This window comes from Bos javanicus, chromosome 13, assembly GCF_032452875.1.
Source record: "Bos javanicus breed banteng chromosome 13, ARS-OSU_banteng_1.0, whole genome shotgun sequence".
NCBI classification, from domain to species: domain Eukaryota; kingdom Metazoa; phylum Chordata; class Mammalia; order Artiodactyla; family Bovidae; genus Bos; species Bos javanicus.
This window is the reverse complement of record NC_083880.1, coordinates 74,622,089-74,634,476: the sequence shown is the minus strand read 5'-3', so window position 1 is coordinate 74,634,476 and position 12,388 is coordinate 74,622,089. Positions and strand designations below refer to the sequence as shown.

The 12,388-nt window shown below is 58.4% G+C and overlaps 1 protein-coding gene across 2 annotated transcripts; it reads right to left on the bottom strand.

Annotated features, from left to right (window-relative positions):
- Nucleotides 1–41: 41 nt before the first annotated feature.
- Nucleotides 42–11,879, bottom strand: PCIF1 (phosphorylated CTD interacting factor 1). Of its 2 annotated transcripts, none has more exons than XM_061437797.1 (17): nt 11,137–11,879; nt 9,234–9,409; nt 7,717–7,859; nt 7,502–7,626; nt 6,195–6,332; nt 5,923–6,053; nt 5,650–5,804; nt 4,855–5,002; nt 4,679–4,762; nt 4,317–4,416; nt 3,105–3,267; nt 2,094–2,266; nt 1,882–1,968; nt 1,619–1,803; nt 910–1,003; nt 635–810; nt 42–550 (listed from the first exon to the last, which is right to left on the bottom strand). In XM_061437797.1, the coding sequence occupies exons 3-17, from the start codon at nt 7,838–7,840 to the stop codon at nt 325–327; spliced, it is 2,109 nt and encodes a 702-aa protein (XP_061293781.1). In that variant the 5' UTR covers nt 7,841–7,859; nt 9,234–9,409; nt 11,137–11,879; the 3' UTR covers nt 42–324. The 2 variants fall into 2 exon arrangements, with proteins under 2 accessions (XP_061293781.1, XP_061293782.1); XM_061437798.1 differs by lacking the exon at nt 11,137–11,879 and adding an exon at nt 10,512–10,761.
- Between the last annotated feature and the right edge of the window lie 509 nt (nt 11,880–12,388).

The following is a 12,388-nucleotide window of genomic DNA, read 5'->3' as shown; positions in this document are numbered from 1 at the left end:
GCTTCCTCAGCCTGCTCTGCCCTCAAGACCCTCACACGTCCTCAGGGGGGTTTCTGTATTTCCTTTTACAAATGAAACAAGGTGGCAACAGGATGGGGTGAGGAAAGGGAGGGAGGGCCGGACGGGGCTATTTACAGGGGGCCTGGAATGAGTGTGAGGTGGGGAGTTGGGGGGACGTGGGCAGGGAGGGAGCGCCCTGGCAGAGCCACGTCTTCCTATGTCATCGGCGGCCGCCCCACGAGGCGGGTCCTGGGGTCCACTCTGCCCCCAGAGCCCCAGCAGTCCACAGCAGCACCCAGGAGCTCCTCCTCCCCGCAGGCTGTGTTAAGTGGAGTGCGGCTCTCGGCTCGGGCCCTGGTCCCGGCCTGAGTCCCGGTCCTTGGCCTCTGAGGATGCGGAGCCGCTGGAGCCATGGCTGCGCCCCGACTGTCGGCAGGCGGCACTCAGCTCCTGCAACCGCTCAGGTGTGGGCCCCCACTTGGCGAAGCCGGGCTCGTTCTGCAGGAAGAGCACGGCCGTGTTGTGGACGGCCTTGTAGTGCATTTCCTCCCTGCGGGCAAAAGCAGTGGCTCAAGGCAGGGCCCAGCAGGGTGAGCCCAGCCCGGCCCTCCCGCCTCGCCCACCCAGCACCCACTTCTTGCAGACGTGCTGGGAGCCACTGCGGTACTCGTGCTCGAAGGCAGGCAGAACCAGCTGGTGGCGCTTGAAGCGGCTCTGCTCCATGCGGGTGAGCGCTGGGGTTGGGGGTTCTCGCCACTCAGGGATGAACACGATGAAGGACAGGGGCTCTGGCGAGCTCTCAAGCAGTTTCTGTGGGAAGGGTCCCAGGGAGGGTATCAGGGGCTTGCACTCCAGGCCGCTGGCCCTCAGGCTTGCCAACCAAGCCCCCACACCCAGTCACACACCCACCTCAAAGTGAGAGACCATGGCGTCCATGAGCTCCTCACAGAAGGGAGGGTTGGCCTCGAAGGAACCGCTCAGTGGGGAGAAGTCCAGGCAGGGCCTGGGGGAAGAGGCAAGCGTGTAGGTCCCACCAGGACCCAGCCCCTCCACCAAGAACAGGTGCCACCCCCACCACAGGCAGCCCTTTGGAGACAGGGCTCTGGTCAGGCCAGGGGCCAAGGGCCACCCTTGGTTTGTCCTGGGACAAGAGGTGGCCCGCTCTGTTGAACAGCTGAGGACAGAGAGGCTCAGGCTTGGGGGCCAAGTCCACGGAACTGGTTAGGGGAGGAGGTAGGGCCCAAACCCAGTGGTGACCAGGCTGCCCTCCCGCTGGCATGGCTGCCTCCGTGCCCTATCCGCTCACTGTGGGACCAGGTGCTCCGCCTCCTGACCCAGGATAGTTTACTGAGCGCCACTGGCTGGGTCAGGGCTGGCATAGGTTTCCAGACCTGCAGCAGCGTGTCCACGGCCACAGGGCTGGTGACGGGAGGCAGGGACTCCACCTGAAACTGCTCAGGCCCCAAGCCCTCCAGCATCGGGAAGCAGCTGACCCCGGTGGGCTCTGTAACCGCCCAGGCCCGAAGCCCCTCAGAATCAGGAAGCAGCTGACCCCGGTGGGCTCTGTGCCCTGGAGGACACTACCCAGGCAGGAGGCCCAGAAGCATGGGGCACTCACCCGCGGGAGCCGAAGTAGCCGTCTGTGTCAGGAAAGGCGGAGCAGTACTGGCGGAAGTAGCAGTTGAGGGGCGAGGCGAAGCACTCGAAGCTGACGCCGAAGAGTCGGTGCAGTGCCTCGAAGACGTGCACCGGCAGCGAGCCCTGCAGGCCTGTGCCCTCGTAGAGACCCACGCCGAACATCATCTGCGGAACGGCTGGCTCAGCCTCGGGCGGCCTCCCCGCCCTCCGGGTCAGCCCGCCCCCAGCCGCCCCAGCCAGTACCTGGTACCGGCGAAGCAGACACCAGACCCGGGGCAGGAATCTCTCAAAGGCGGAGTCGTCGATGCAGCTGTAGCGGTAAAGGAGCCACTGTGGGGCAGAAAGCAGTGGGCTTCAACTGCAGCCCGCCCACTGCCACCCCCTCAGCAGACTCCAGCTGAGAGACGGCCGGCCCCGCGCGCCCTCCTGGAGCCGCCTCCCGCCGTGGCTCTTACCAGCTTGCTGAAGTAGTTGCGGCTGACCTTGACCATCTCGCCCTTGTAGCGGACGCAGACCACGCTGTTCTCCACGTGCATCTCCACGCTGGGCATGGGGGGCGCGGGCACGGCCAGCCGCACTGGGTAGCAGTACACCAGGCGGGGCTCCACCTCAGGCGCCTCCACCTCCTCTGCGGGCAGGAGCGCGGGGAGGCCGTCACCCTGACGCTCTGGGCCCACCCAGGCCAGGCGCTTCCCACGTGTGTCCCAGGGACCAGGAGAGGTAAGTCCCATCCGGGGAGGAGTGAACTGCAGCTCAGGGACGTGACGTGACATGAAAGTCGCTCAGTCGTGTCCGACTCTTTGCGACCCCATGGACTATACAGTCCATGTAACTCTTCAGGTCACAATACTGGAGTGGGTAGCCTTTCCCTTCTCCAGAGGATCTTCCCAACCCAGGGATCGAGCCCAGGTCTCCCACATTGCAGTGGATTCTTTACCAGCTGAGTCACAAGGGAAGCCCAACAGCAGCTCAGATGGTTCAGTAACTAAGGAGACAGCTAGGCAACAGGCAGGAGCAAGAAGCGGGGGTCCACATCAACACACTCTGAACCCACTCAGGCCACCATACCTTGGGGCCTGGTAGGCAAGCTGTGGGTTTGCTGCCATGGAGAAGTATGAGAACTACACTGCCTGCCTCCTAACAGTCATGAGACTGTGCATAGGGCTCTTCTGGGGCCCAGCACTTGGAGGTCCCCGAATCCTCACACGCCCCTGTGGCTAGGTGTCACCCCTCAGAGAGGCTTACAGAGGACGGACGTGAAAGCAGGCCGCCTGCCTATCTCCCTGTCTGTCTCTCGCACCTCCAGCCCTCCCTTTCTTATCACTTCTGTTTCCCGGAGGGCGCGGAAACCCCAGAGCCAAAGGTCACAGCAGGTCCCACTGCTGGGAGAAACGGGCCTCCTCGAACCAGTCCATGGCCTTGAAACTCAGCCTTACTTGTCCCTTCTGTACCACCTGGTGCCCTACCTGGGATGTTGTTTTCCTTGAGGATGGCAAGGTGCTTCTCTCGGATCCGTTTGACGTACTCCAGGGAGATGTGGTAGATCTTGCTGCAGATGCCTTCCACGGAGTCCTTGGCTGCAGCCGAGACGTGGGGGCCACACTGCCTCCGGAGGTGTTCCAGGCGGTCCTGAGGGGGAGAGACTCCTGGTCAGGCTCCAGGGGCTGGTGTGGGAGGGCTGTCAGATCCCAACTGTCCTCGTCCTGAAACAGGCTCTGCTACTTACTAACTGTGTCACTTGGACAAATCCCTTGGCATCACTGAATCTTATTCCTCAACAGTTAAGGCAACACAAAATACTTACCTAACGAGGCAGTTTGAATATTAAATGCAGTCATTCCCATTAAGGATCTGCCATGCCCTTGGTATACAATTACGTATCTAATAAAAGCCAGCACTTACTACTGGGGTTACACTAGGGCAAATCTCTTGCTGGGGAAACAGACAAACCAGGAATAATCCCTGCTTACAAGGCATCTGCAGTTTATGGGGAGAATGGCTGTTGTAAAACAGGCTCTCTGGGCACTGCAGATGTGGATTTGCGCCTTCAGCGATTTGTAAGGTTAACTGTAGGCCTTTGTAATTACGCTGAATTGCACATGTCACAGTGATGGGTGAAAATGAGTCACTCTTGCTAGTGAGGTCACCTACCTTTATCACTCTCTACGTGTCAAGTACACAGTTACTATCGTGAAGTGCGAAACCTTGTCTCTTGTGAAAAATGGTCCTGAAAAGAAAGCCCATTGCTAGTGCTGGTGGAGAGTTGAAGAGTGATGGGTTTGGGCCAGAAAACAGAATTGTTTTGGACTATTAAAGTGGGCAGTTGAATCTGGTGGTAGCTCTGAACTGCAGTAGGGCCGCACACACCAAGCAAAGGCAGTCTGTCCATCTGTTTTCCAAAAATCTAAAGGGAGGTGTTGGAACATTCATTAAGTTGAAAAGGCAGCTTACTTTGGTGTGTGGCCAAGCACAGGATTCCAGTAAGAACCGTAACAGAAGTGTTCTTTGGGAGAAAGCCAGGAGCTGGGAGGAACAGCTCCACAGACATGAGTTGGGGACTTGATGAGTGTCAAAGGTCGGCCGAATGCACAGGAGACGGCTGCCATGGGGGCCCGCCTGGCCTTGGCAGGCAAAGTGGGCTTCTTGGAAGCAGTGGCCTTCCACCCAGGGCTACTCACCATGTAGTCCTCCTTGGAGGCAGAGTGGTCCTTCCGCAGCCAGCTGAAGGTATCCTCCACATTCCACTTGACCACCTTCCTGCTGTCAGGAGACGCGCTCCTGCCAGTTGAGGGCGCATAAAAAGGGGCTGGCTGTTAAGCACCCGCTGCCCACTCCTTCCTTCTCCCATTCCGCTGCCACTGGTGTTTGGGCATCAACACCCAGGCTGACAGTGCAACCCTTGCTGTCTGAGGGAGCAGGCCCCACTCCAGCCACCAAGCGTCATGACCGGGCCCCAGGGGTGGGCCTGAAGGCCCAGGCCCTCCCCTCACGCTGGCCGGAGACCCGTCACACTGGGCCAGGAGACAAGAGCCCAACAAACCTGGACTCGATGAGCCGCCTGGCCGCCTCTGCGTACTTGAAGAGCAGACGCTTGGCCTCCTCCCGGAACTTGATTCGGGATAACCTGGGTCAGAGAGCAGGGAGTGAGCCTGACTACCCTGGCCTGGGCACACACACCAAGAGGCTGGGGTCGGCTGGCCTGGCTGGGGGGCATACCTGATGGGAATGTCATTCATGATTTCGCGAAACATGGAAGGTGACACCACCGGTTCACAGTTGCTTGGCAACAGGGGGTCAGAGCCTTTGTCCACAACCTTGCGCTCTAGCATCCAGCGGTTGAAAGATTCCCGGGGGGGCTCGATGCCTGTGGGACAGGACAGTAGATCAAAGTCCAGATTCAGTCAGCAGGCTCCATGGGGCGGCACCGGAGGCGTGGTGTGGGCACCAGAGGTGCCACAGTAAACAAGGGACAGCCCCCGCTATGTCAGGAGCTCAGTCCCAGGCAACATCTCCCAAAGTGTATTCTGAGAACTGCTAGTTCCATAAAAGGCACAAGGCGTAACAACGCAGGGACGGATGGATTCTGTATCTCAGCCAAGTTTAAGCCGGCTTATTAATAAAAGCTACAGTTTACTAAGCACTTACTCCCTGGAGTAACTGTGTGAGGGGTAGGTGCTCGGCTTTTTACGCCCTTTAAGATACATAAAAAGGCTGTGAATACTGCCTGGCAGACAGTGCCTAGTGCCTATTTTTTGTTGTTTGGGTGTTGCTGATGCTACGTAGACACCCTTATGTGGACTACCGCTACCTTACAGGTGAGAGAACCCGAGTGCAGAGAGGTTGGTCAATAAGCCCAAAGTCACAGAGCAGCAGTTACTGGAGCTGGGACCCCTCCAGAACACAGGCGCAGCCCCTGGGTTCCACGGTGCCACTCCCTGAGCCCCACTGGCCAAGCCCCAGCTCCAGCTCATGGTGAGCGCACACAAGGCAGGTGGGCCCGGGAGGCAGTACCCTCTCGCTGCTGGCACAGCTCCCGGTAGTGCTGCCGGAGCTTCAGGATGAGCTGGGAGCGGAGCAGCTCCACCTCGGGGTGTGGAGGCAGCACCTCCGAAGGCCCCCGGTGCTTGATGACCGCGTTGGTCTGAATGTCCAGATCCCAGTACACCCTGGGGGCACAGACAGAGCAATGAGGAGGCGGACGCCCTGCCTGCTTCCCTCTCCGCTCCCCACACACACAGTCCTGGGCAGGCCAGCCATCCAGGATGCGCAGCAGCAAGGACTCACTCTGTGGGTCGGAGGAGAGCTGCCTGCTGTTTATCTTCAGGGGACGTGCCCCAGATCTTCAGCGTTGGGGTTCCTGGGATGCTGGGGGAGCTGGGGACTGACGGGCCCGTGGGCGTCATGGGGATTTCAATCTGGAGTAAGAATCAAAGGTCTGAGGTCAGGGGAGCTGGCCGGGCTGCACCAGTGCGAGCCCCACCTCCTGACTGACTGCCGAAGCCCAGCGCACAGGGGCCCTGCCAGCTGCCTGCCCGCCCCAGTCCGCTGACACTCACCTTGGGCTTCTTCACGCCATTGCCGCTGGGCTGCTCTTCCGAGAGCTGCCGCTTTCGGGGCTTGTTCTCAGCCAGGGGGGTTTCCACCAAGCTTGAGTCTTGGGGCAGGGGGGTCGCATTCAGCCCTAAAGGGTCCGACTGGTGGAGGGAGACCAGCAGAGTTGCAACCAGGGCCGGCGGCTTAAGAGCCCCAGTACTCGAGTCCTGGCCCCCTCCCGCCCCTACTCCTACTCCTTGGAGAAGAGCACAGGGGCTGGGGTGCAGGACGAGCACTGGGCTCCGCTCCTGCAACTGTGCACCCTAGGCCAGGGCCTTCTCCTCCCTGGTGGGCCGTGCTGAGCCCTACCTCGCCTCTGAAAGCATGATTTAAGGGGTCAACGCAGGTGACCAGTTTAAAACGCCGCCTGGCATGAGAACCAGAATGGGGGGATTCCCTGGCGGCCCAGTGGCTAGAACTCTGTGCTTTCACTGCTGAGGGCGAGGCTTTGATCTCCAGTCAGGGAACTAAAGATCCTGCATGCTGAACAGCACGGCCAGAAAAAACCAGAACGACAGGAATAAAGGGGAAACTTAAGAAACACTTGGAACTCCTGTGGTGATACTGAGAGTATGAGTGTGACAGCGGACAGGGTGCAAGTCCTGCTCTGCCTCTTACTGCCTTGAGGTCTTGGGCCAGTCCCTTCCCCTCTCTGAGCCTCAGTGTGTTCATCTGCAAAATGGGGGTGGACTGTGCCCAGAAAACAAAGTCTGCCCCAAGTGACAGGGACCCAGACAGACGGCCCACACCCACACGTCCCCGTCACGTCAACACGGGCTCCCAGACAGTGCTGCTCACCGCTTCCCACTTTCACTCAGCTAACCTCACACGCTGGTTCTCGAGGGAGCCTTCCCTGTCCCCCCCCTTCCCTAGACCCGCTCAGCACCCCTGCTGGGCTCTGACCCTGTTTTCCTGTGGGTGCTACACTGTAATCCGGGGCGCCCCCAGCAGGCAAGGGCAGGACTAGATCTACCTTGCTCACGACTGCATCCCAGGCACAGTGCCCAACGTGCTACCCAAGCTCAACAGCACCCCCTCACAGAATCATCTTCCTGTGTCCGACAGTCTCTGCTACTGGAGGACAGCTTCCAGGTGGGCAGGACTGTGTGTCTGTCTTGCTGGGCACTGTGTCCCCTGGCCCTGACACAGTGCCAGGTGAGTTAACAGCTGCTCAAGGTACATTTGGGGAAGGCCCAGATGCCAGAAGCCGCTGAGACACCACCCAGCCCCGCCCCACCCCGCCCCGCCCCGCCCCAAGGCTGGCACTCACAATCACGTCGTGCTGGCCGAGCACAGGCATCTCCCACAGGGACTGGTTGGTGAATCGGTTGAAGTAGTAGGGACGGTTCTCCCTTCGGCTCCAGCACTTCTCCCAGCCTGCGTGCACCAGCTCCTCTGCAAATAAGCACGGAATCCAGCCAGGGTCACGGCTGCTCCTGGGCACCCTGCCGACCCCACTGCCCTGCCACGGCCCCTCGCTGGTACCTGGGAGGTCCTGCACCAGGCGGATGGGCTTTGGAGAACAGGGCTGGCTCTGACTGGAGGTGCCGGGGGAGTGACTTAACAAGGATGCTTCCTCCCGGGGGCTGCCGTGATTCTCATTGGCCATCTCAGCACCCACACGGGACCTGCCACACAGAGGACTGAAAGGTGTCAGGGCCAGCAGGGCGTGGAGGTCGATCCCCCCCACCCCACGACTGCACCTGAATTACAGTCCACCAAGGGCCCCAGTGACCGCCTACACCTGTGAAGCCGATCCAGTCCCATGCTGGAGGGCCAGCCTGCTGCCACAGGAGCCCTCAGGCCTACGTTGCTGTTCCCTCAACTGTCAAGTGGGGGCGCTCCCGTTACTCTTTTGGCCTGGAATTCTCTTTCCCCATCCATGTCTCTGCCTGGCTTACCACTAGGTCCTCCATCCTCCAGGAACCCGTCCTTCGTTCCCTTCCCCAAGCTAGGCGGTCAGAGTCCCTCCCTAGGATTGTAGCACTCAAATCCTCTGGTCCATCAACTCAGTTTGCCCCCCTCCATTAGACTGTCAGAACTCCCAGGCCTCAGAAGTGGGTCCAGTTTGGCTCTCTCTGGCGCTCAGCAAAGTACCAGGGACCAGCAGAGCTGTATTCATTCTGCGAATGTTTACCGAGCACCAAGCACCAAGAGTGGCAGACAAGATCAAACAGGGTCTGCGCCTGAGAAAGTTGTTCCCATAAGCAGCAGCAATAACTGCTCCTCTTCCCTTTTCCTACCCAGTAAAATCTAACTGGAACACAGCCCAGAGCAGGAAGGAGTATGGCTTCAAATTAGATGCCTCCTCCTAACTACAGACCAGGAAGGTATCTGTTGCTAAAAGAACCAGTGTGGCTGAGAAGGAATTCCGAGTTCAGTCCTTCATAATCCCCAGGTGAAAATTTACTTTAAATGCCCACAGAAGGGTCAGCTCCTTCTGATTAGCATTCTCTATTACCCCACCCAAAGCACTCTGGCACAAGCCTCAATGGCCAAAGTGGTTCCCAACCCGGCTGTCAGACTCCTAGGGGGGCAACTGAGATCAGGCTGACACTCCGAGAGTTGTTTCAGTGCTGTAACACCCAAAAGAAATCAAACGTTTACCCACAAAGAGACCACAAAGGCATAAACACTGGTTTTTCTCTGCTGCTGAAATTTTATCAACTCATTGTGGCCGCATTGATTATTTTATGACGATCAGAAGCTCTGATGTTGTTGACAACAGCATAGCAATCATTGGGTGGTGGTTTTTATTGTACATTCAGTCATAGACATCATTGTTAATTTGGAAAAGGCAAAGTGGTCACTTCGTCTGTACGGTTTGGCAGCTAAAAATGCAGGGAGCAAGAGAACACACAACAAAAGGGGGCCAGGATAACAAAAAGGCTTGGAACCACCAACCAAGGGAAGCTGCCTTGGTTCTCTGGGGAAAAGGATGCCCTGTGCCTTAGGGCTGACCCCCAGGTCTCAAGGCTGAACAAGGTCCCTCTTTCTCTCACCCTCTGGGGTCTGCAACGCTAGCATGAGAGGGTTTTCTTCTCCGGCCAGATGGACCCCCACGTCACCGGGTCCCCCAGAGGCAGTGGGGGGGGGCCTGCAGGAAAGCACAGCGCAGGAGGATGGGCTGGTCAGCAGTGGAGTGGACCGGGGCCCAGGGGATTCCTTGCATCAGCAACTGCAGAGCAAAGAGAAGAAAAGAGTCGCAGACCTATGAAATGCTGTAGAACAGGGAAAATGGTACGAGAGGCAAGGAGAGAGCGCGTCGGGAGCCCCAGGACAGGGCAGGACACACTGCGGGAGACATGGGGATTCAGGGATGGAAACAGCATTTCTCAAGCTTCCCAACAGCCAACAGGTTCACCTTCACGGACTCGCAGCCCACACGGTCCCCCAGGGCCGAGGAGGGACCTGAGCCTGCTTTAATGCTCTGCTCTGACGGTTGTCACATTTTTAATAAGTATTTAACAAAGGGCCTGTGCTTTCATTTGGACACTTGACACCACAAATTGTAAGCTGGTCTGGCCAACCATAGTACTAAGACAAAAGTGAACAAACATACACATCGCGGATCAGGCGCAGCCCCAAGCCACCTACAGTGAGTGAAAAAACACATTTCTTTGAATCAGGTCTTTAATTCTAAAGACAATAAAATATGCAAATGCATTAAACAACAGAGCGTGTTCACCTTTATTGAAATACTTTTCCCCAAGCAATACTGTGTGATACTGGTGCAGCAGGTAGGTCAACTATGCAGAGAAGGAGCAAGCAGTTTAGTGGCCTCACCGTTTCGTGAGGCCGAACCATGACACAGCAGTGTTTCCAAAACGAGCTGTGCATCAGAAACACCAGGGAACTTGTTTAAAAAATCCTCAGATTCCTGTCCGTCACTCCACATCGTAGAGAAACGGGGAGGGGAGGTACACAAATATCTGTATTTTTCACACACACCCCCCAAGAGTGGGGATGGGAAACCGGATGACTGATTTTCTCACTTTACACCACTTCAAATCTTTACCAATTTTGTTATGATTAAAAAGCTTTTTAATTTCCCAGGTGATCTGGATACAGCAGGTCGATGGCTAAAACACCAGGTCTGGGTTTGGACAGACCCCGGTTCCACACGCTTCTGCCATTTTCCGACTTCTAATAAGAATCATTCGGCCTCTACGGTCTCAATGCGTAGAGCCTAGCACATTGTACACTCTCAGTAGGAAATAACTGCTATTACTAAAAGAACGTTTTTATTTATCTTGTGGCTTCCCGACCCCCAGGCATACCGCAGTTCAACAGTGCCCAGCAGCTTAAGGATAAACAACTGTATCTGCGCAACCACAACAACCCACCAGAAGGTGAAAAAAAAAGACTCCGACTCCAGGATTGGAGGAAGATGGGGCGGGATCATCCAGTAACGCACCAATCAAAGCCCTCCGACCCAGTAGGGAGGCGTCAAAGGGCTCCCAAAGTGCGCAGGCGCGGGGGGCGCGCGAAGGAGGGGCTGGGCCGACTCCCAGCGCGCGCGCACTTTCCCCCTACCCTCTAGCGGGGGCGGGCTGTTTGGCGCGCGCGCGCCGGCCCATCTCCCGGGCTCCGCCCCCCGCCCCGCCGCGCGCTCCCGCCCCCGGGCTGAGGCGACTCAGAGTCGGCGCCCGACACAAAGGCGGTGGCGGCGGCAGCAGCGGAGGGGCCCTAGAGGCCGCTCCGCCCGCGCTCCCCGGACCCAACTCGCTCATCCAGGCCACCGGCTCGGCCGCCCACCCGTGGGCCTAAGATGGCGGCGGCGGCAGAGACGGGACAAGCGGTAGCCCGGAGCGGAAAGCGCCGGAGGGGCCACCGCCGCCTGGCTTCGGAACCCCAGACCCTGGCGCGGCTCGCGGCGGGACCATGGCTTCCTGGGGCTCTTACCTGCCCGCAGCGGACTCGAGGGGACGCGGTTACACGTTCTGCTCGACCGCCCGTTTTGCCGCCTCCGCCTCGCCCTCCCCAACGCCGCTGCCGCCATCTTGTGTCCCGGGCCGGGACTCCGCGCTGCGCATGCGCTGGTACCGCCTCTGAGGGACTTCGCCGCTGCCGCGCCGCCATCTTGAGTGTGGCAGGACCGGCCGGCTCCTTAGACCCCGCTTGCTTTGGGCCCCCTCCCTTTCTCCCTTGTCCTTCCCTGCTGTTCCAAACGGGTCTAAGGGGCGGGAGGCAGCTTTGCAGGCCCTGGGGTGTGGACTGAGGAACGAACCCACAAGCACGTGCCCTGCCTCAGTTTCCCCCGCGAGCACACCCGCCTGGAGAAATAGGGGGTGTTCCCCTAGGATTTGGGTGGGCGGTGCGGCTGCAAGGTCGAACTGAGTATGCGCACCAGGGGGCGCGGGGCGGGTTTGAAACCTGCGGGGACTCGGCTCGGACGCCCACCCGGGGGCGGAGTCCTGGTGACGTAAGTTCTGGACGCTCGGAGGACCTGGGTCCTAGCTTCGGGGCAGCTCTGCCACTTTTCTGCAGTCGCTTGTTTTCTGGACGTGAGTCTAGGAGGTTTTCGAACCACTTCTCGTATGCAGGCTGCATGCACATCGAACTTTCTGCCTTAATGAGGCTGCACAAGTTCTAAGAACTTAGAAGAAATTCAAAATGGCCCTGAGAGACTTAGAATAAAGATGGCTTTTGCCAAAGTTGGAAAATTGTAAACTAAATGCATCAGAGGACTTTCCAACACTTAATATCGGTGGTTGCTAGTTGCAGTGCAAAACCTCACTGAGAACTCAATCCTGCCACAAAAGTTAGTTAGCCCAGCAGGAGGCTGGCAATCGCTAGGAGCCCAAGGCTGGCTGCCTGCAGGGTTCTTTGGTAGGGGCGGGCAGAAGACACTAGCTCCACCTCCCTCTGGCCTCCTCTGGAAGCTGATCTTCCAGTCATAGTTTAGGAAGATGGGCTTGCCACCTGCTGTGACGTCCCCTTCCCACGTGGAGCCTTAGCCTGAGCTGGGCTGTGGCTTGTGTGGTGGTGCCTGGTCCCAGCAGCTTGGTGGGGCTGGGGTGTGCTAAGTCGCTTAAGTCGAGTATGACTGCGACCCCATGGACCGTAGCCCGCCATGGTCCTCTGTCCCTGGGATTCTCCAGGCAAGAATACTGGAGTGGTTGCTGTCCCCTCTTCCAGGGGATCTTCCCAACCT